General features: G+C 41.6%; 1 protein-coding gene across 5 annotated transcripts in view; it reads right to left on the bottom strand.

The window, feature by feature from the left end:
• Positions 1-6,070, bottom strand: part of BACH2 (BACH transcriptional regulator 2) — a 358,299-nt gene that overhangs the window by 251,877 nt on the left and 100,352 nt on the right. For 4 of the 5 annotated variants that reach the window (XM_019655017.1, XM_019655020.1, XM_019655015.1 and 1 more), the window contains exon 2: positions 1,609-1,721. In XM_019655017.1, the coding sequence (XP_019510562.1) occupies positions 1,609-1,617 (9 nt within the window). In that variant the 5' untranslated portion in view covers positions 1,618-1,721. The remainder of the gene's footprint in view (positions 1-1,608; positions 1,722-6,070) is intronic. The other variant, XM_019655018.1, reaches the window with a different exon arrangement.

Consider the following 6,070-nt stretch of genomic DNA (forward strand, 5'->3'; position numbering starts at 1 on the left):
GGTGGGGGGGTGGGGGAGTCCGCACAAGGTTTCATGTTCTTTGGCTTGCCTCAGATAAATGAAAACATCTCAAAAAAAATAATAATTGCTTACTTTTTCCTGATATCTTCAGATAGGATAAAGCAGTAGCCCCTGAGAAGGCCAAACAAATGGCTATGAGAAAAGTTAACACTGGAAAAGGGTAATTAGTAAAAGAATCTCAACAAGGCAAATGAGCTTTCCAAAAGCCTAAGGACTGCATAATACCTTTTTAGGACCAAATCATGTAAAAGTGCCATCCAACTCCATGCCAGCCCACACATAACGCAGTAACTTATCTTTTCTTGCAGGTCTCAAGAAACGTCTCTCCCTGTTTTAAATCCCTCAGTGGCTCTCGGAATCGAACCCGTACCTCCTCTCGGCTCACATCTGCCATTTTCCACCAGTGCAGTTATTCTCAACCTGGGGTGTTTTTGTCCCTCCAAGGGACACTGGCCAATGTCTTGGGGATATTTTTGGTTGTCACAACTGATATGAGGGGAGGAGGATGCTACTTAACATCCTCCAATGCAGCAGCCAGCCTCTCACTGCACAAGGATTATCTGGTCCAAATGTGAGCAGTGTCCAGCTTGAGGAATCCTGCCCCCACAGCACCATACTCTTGGTTGTTCTCTAAATATGCCAGACTTTTATCATATGCTTCTGTCCCTAAACGTAGGCTGTTTCTTTTACTGGAATGTCCTGCCTTACACTTCTAGGTTCCAGAAATGACCATTTATCATCCAGGATCCAATTCAAAATGTCACCTCCTCTATACTGCCCTTTCCAGATGCCCCAGCTTTGGAGGTTCCTTCTTTTGAGCTTCCAGAGCTTCTGGAACATACTTCATTAGAACACCAGCCACACCGCCCCCAAATTATCTGTCACCTGCTGAAAGCAAGACCGAAGCTTCATCCATCATTCTTCCCCAGAGTGCCCACCTAGTAATCATTCACTGCTTGCTGAACCAATCAGGAAATAAACAGAAATGTTGTAGATGCACCGAAGACTCTCTAGCAACAATGTCTAAGGAACAACAGTGTCCCCAACATCAAAAACAACAACAGCAGATGTTTATTAAATGCTCATAATGTGGACATTATATTCAGCACTGGAGCCCATATTAACTCATTGCATCCTTGCAACAACCCTAGGCAGTAAGTACCATTATCATTAGCATTTCACAGATGGGGAAACTGAGGCACAGGGAAGTTAAGCTGCTTTCCCAGGGTCGCTGAGGCTAGCATCTGAAAGAACTGATATTTATACCCAGGTAGCCTGGTTCCAGAGTCTTCATCTTCCAATATTCATATCAAGACAGTTATACTAACAACCAATATTTTGGCAGCTCAGAGGCCTCTGGCAAACACAGGTGATACCTCCAGAGGACTATACAACCACAGAGCAGCCAGCAGCTCCTGTGACCCTGCCTGTGAACTCTGCGTTCTGGGGTCACACAACTCTCCAACCTCTCGAAGGCTTCTCGCAGAAGCAACCTCCTCGCAACACGGAAAGACATTCTGTGCCCGGAAAACAAATCGGGGTACCATAAAGGAGGCACATGTGCTGAGTCCCTGGAGCACGTCTTACCTTGTTCATGCTGCAGGGACTGAAGCGAGGAATCAGACATGTCACAAGGCGAGGCTGTTCGTGAAGATTCTCCTTGTTCCTGTAGAGCTCACTTCCTGAAGCAGACAGCTGCACTGCAAACACAAACCAAGAGGAAATCCATAAGCCGGTGCTCAGGGAGGCAGGGAGCAGTCCTGTCTCTGAAGAGATTTTCTGCCTTGATGGCGGTGCTCTGTGTCTGTGCTGCCCAGTATGGTAACCGCTACTCCCGTGTGGCTCCTGAGCACGTGAAATGTGGCTAGTGCAACTGAGGGCTGAATTATTTAATTTATGTCATTTTAATTACATTTAAATGTAAACGGCCATATGTGGTTAGTGGCTACCATATTGGACAGTGCAGATCTAGAGAGTCAAATCAAGAGTCTTGAGGCCACAGACACTGGGCATGCCCAGTGGCCAAGGAAAAGCTGCATACTATATGCTCAGAGTGGCTGCAGATACGCAGGAACAAGAGCACTCATTCATTCAATAACTAACTTTTGAGCACTTATTAGGTGCTGGGTACTAAGGATATAGTGAGCAATAAGCCAGAGAGGACAGTTATTTAAGAGTTTCTAGTTCAGGCTTTGACTTCCTTGGGGAGGGAAAGCATGTGAGCAACACCTACTGTGTGCCAGACCTCAATGCCTTCCTTGCTACCCACAAGGAATAAAGGAACAGACAGGCACTCATTAAGCCTGACTATATCATTGCCAGGGCTTAAGAGATAATACAACCTTCCACAGAGTTCCTTGGGAGGCAGTATTTCATAAGGGAATTCAGGGTGTCAGTTTCCAAGGTTCCAGGTGAACCAGACAATACAACTTCCCCTCAAACGGAATGAGGGTCCATGTTTTTATCCGCACTGTTGGTTAGTTAGGTAGGTTTTTTTATGTACTTGAATTACATTTTAGATCGAAACAGTTATTGTATGGTCTTCAGGGTACTTATTTGTCAAATATTCAGGAAAAAACAAAGAAAATACCTTTGAATACTTAACTAGATTTGTAGCCATTTCTTTTGAAAGACATTTATGGGTGAAGAGGAGAATAAAACATTACAAGGTTCTTCATAATCACCTAATTTCTGTGTTATTTTCTCAGATTGCCTCTAGGAAGGATTTATATATCTGAACCTTTCCATAAAGGCTGGAACTAGAGTTTTAAATGGAATTGCAGTACCTTAAAAATGTATTATTTTTAATTATGATATAATAACAACATAGAAAATGTTCAACAGGAAAAGGAAAAAATACTCATAATCCCACTAGTGCACCATAATCACCTTTAGTTCTTGGCAATCAGCCTTTCCCTATTGGAGTGACACCCGGCCTGGGCACATCTGCGAACTGAGTCGAGGCCACATAGAGGTCAAAGGCTATATTCCCCATATTAATCTCTTTCACCATTAAGAAAATGATTTTACAATTTATATTTTCAAAAGATAAACTTTTACTCCACACATTACTATTCCATGAACATAGTATTATTAAATTCCTTGTATAAATAAAAAGACAGGACAGGAAATTGCAGATCACTCCCTGGCTATTTGAGACACATTGATTCCAAAGAAAATACCACACTCAGTCATAGCAATAACATATTTTAACAATGATGTACAACATGGAGAGACCCTAGAATTTCAACTTTGTAGCCTAAATACATCCAAACACCCTCATATGTGCATGACGCCCGGGTATCACTTCAAAGTCAAGGAAATTCAATCTCTAATTCTCACCAATCTTAAAGGGACTAAGAAATAATTATGCATATAACTTTTACTCTTGAATTTCCAGAAGCAGAGGCTAATGAACGTCTGAGTTTTAAAGCAGAACTCTATACATGTTGTTTCCTTTTACATATGTGTATTTGATCCATTTGAAAACTGTGGCCCAGCATTTTACTGAGGAGTCTGTCCAAATGCCTCACAAAGATGCCTGATGTCACAATTCCATTCAAATGTACACACTGGTATCAACACAGGAAAGGTGGGCACACGAAGATAATAATAAACAGACAAGGATTCTTGAACATAATTTCCCCCAAGGAAATCCCACCCTGCTCCAGTGATGCCACAATCCCCATTCTCTCAGAACATGGGGAATGTAGTTTGCACTACGCTATTTATGGATCCTTTCCTGCATGGCCCCCCATCCCCACCCCAAGGGCTCTTAGATCATTTTCATGTATGTTCTACAACAAAGTCACACCAAAATTCTCAGGATAATATTCAAGAAAATATTAGTCATATAGAAAGTTCTTAATAAATATTGTGAATAGATTTTTTTTTCTTTGCTGTCACTCACAGAGCCGAAGATGATGTAGACTCTTAATGTAGGATCTTAAAAACAATGTTGATCATTGCCGCAGATTGCCTGCGGGGATTTTTTTTTTTAAAGAAAAATATTTTAATGTCCACAATTATAAATCTTTTAAAAAATATTTATATTAAGAATACCTTATGTTTAAAATTGTACAATTCACTTTTTATTATACTGTCATTTAGTACAGGCATCAATCTGAGTGCTAGTTTTCTTAATTAGGAAACTATGCAGAGAGGGAAAAAATAATTCTCTGTCATGCTGGAATAGACACTGGGTTAGAAGTGACTTTATTTTAAGATACTATAGAATTAAAATATGTACAATGACCACAAACAAAAAATCTCCCCAACACACACACTCTCTCTCTCTCTCTCTCTCTCTCTCTCTCTCTCTCTCTCTCTCTCTCTCACTCACTCACAGACCTCCATTAACAAAAAACACCTCAGTNACATCCTCCACAACTAGATTGAAGAACAAAACGACAGCAACTTGTCTGTTCCCCTTCCCCCAATTCCCCAGCACTGTTCCCATTCCCCCAATTCCCCAATAAAAATCTAAAAAAAACAAAAACAAAAAAACAAAAACAAGGGAATGACCAAGAAGGTAGAAAGAATGAAGACTTTTGACAAAATTTAAAGTTACATCCTAATTATAAAGTTTTTGATCAATATAAAAGTTGGAAAGTCAGCTCTTGCAAAAGGATCTACAGAGCATATGAAAGCTGGAAAGATGGTCTTCCAGTCTGCATAAGGGCCATGGAGAATGAGCCCCTGGGAAGATTTGTGCACCCCAACTTCTTTAACATTCAAGACTAGAACATAATGCCCAGAATGCACAATTATTAAAGCCTGTTTACAATATTAAAAAGGTGAATAAATGTGAGGGTATCTACTCTGTATAAACCTTAGGAGTTGGGCATCAAACTGACATATTTCATGAATGCTAGCCTTAGGAAATGACACTGGGTTCAGGATGGGCACTGTGCCTGGGAAATGCCCTCCGCTTCAGTTTTCTGCCAGCACTCATGCACCCGCATGCGAGATGTCTGAGGTCTGGAACTGCACCCGTTCCTGGTGTGTCCACAGACCCTGGCACAGTAGAAGTTCAAGAACATAAGGAATGAAAGCCCTTCCTGGTGGACAGCAGGTCACTGACTAATAGGTTAGTTAGCCCTGTTAATCGTAGTCAAACTGCCAATCCCTTGTGCCATGGGGAAGGGGGGCATTCCTGTGTTCCCTAGAGGGGTCATCTCTGACTGACCCAAAAGAGACCTGCCAATGCCTGTGCTCACAATTGCCCTGGCCCTTCACAGGAATAACCGGACCCTGGGATACTGTGACCATCTTCCATTCTGACACCTCCTCAGTTAAAGTGTCCCATCAGCTAGCTAGGGTTTGGGAAGGAAGGGGAAGTTATTATAGTATATGTCCAAGGAAGTGGAAAGTGTGCAATTCAAAGGTCTTCAACTTTCTAGGAACAAATCTACTTAGAAAATCACTCATACCCACAAAAATATTTCCGACACTCTAACTTACATATCCTAATTGATGAGATGAGTCTCTAATTTTATTTGTGCCAAGAAGGTGACCTAGTCTTTGTTTTATGCCAAGAAAACCATAAGGAAAAATGCTATGATGGTTACACATCACTCTTAATCACTACTTTAAATTAAAATATTGTAATATAAAATAACGTACTCACTGGGTTACTCAGGCAGAACATAATTTACCAAGCCACAGACACACCTACTGAGACATTTAAAATTTCTAAGGAGTCTGGTTCCCAGCTACGTGTCAAGAGCCAAATCATGACATCAGGTCTTGAGTTGCCCTGGAGAAACTTAGGGCAGGGCTGTCACAGCAAACTGTGCTAGCTAATCAGAGATTTCCCAAGAGCTGTCTTAGCTTTTCAGTGCACCAAACTCTAATAGAAGCCAAGGTTTGCAATAACCACGATGATGGATCTCCTCCCCTCTCCGCCCTCCAACCATGACCTTTGGGCCAAATACTTGCCCACCTTCCAATATTCCAAAAGCTCACATCTCAAAGACTGCTTAAAGGTAAGCACTTAAGCCAGTGTGTGTGTGTGTGTGTGTGTGTGTGTGTGTGTGTGTGTGTGTGT

The sequence above is a fragment of the Hipposideros armiger genome, unplaced genomic scaffold (genome assembly GCF_001890085.2).
Source record: "Hipposideros armiger isolate ML-2016 unplaced genomic scaffold, ASM189008v1 scaffold_234, whole genome shotgun sequence".
NCBI lineage: Eukaryota > Metazoa > Chordata > Mammalia > Chiroptera > Hipposideridae > Hipposideros > Hipposideros armiger.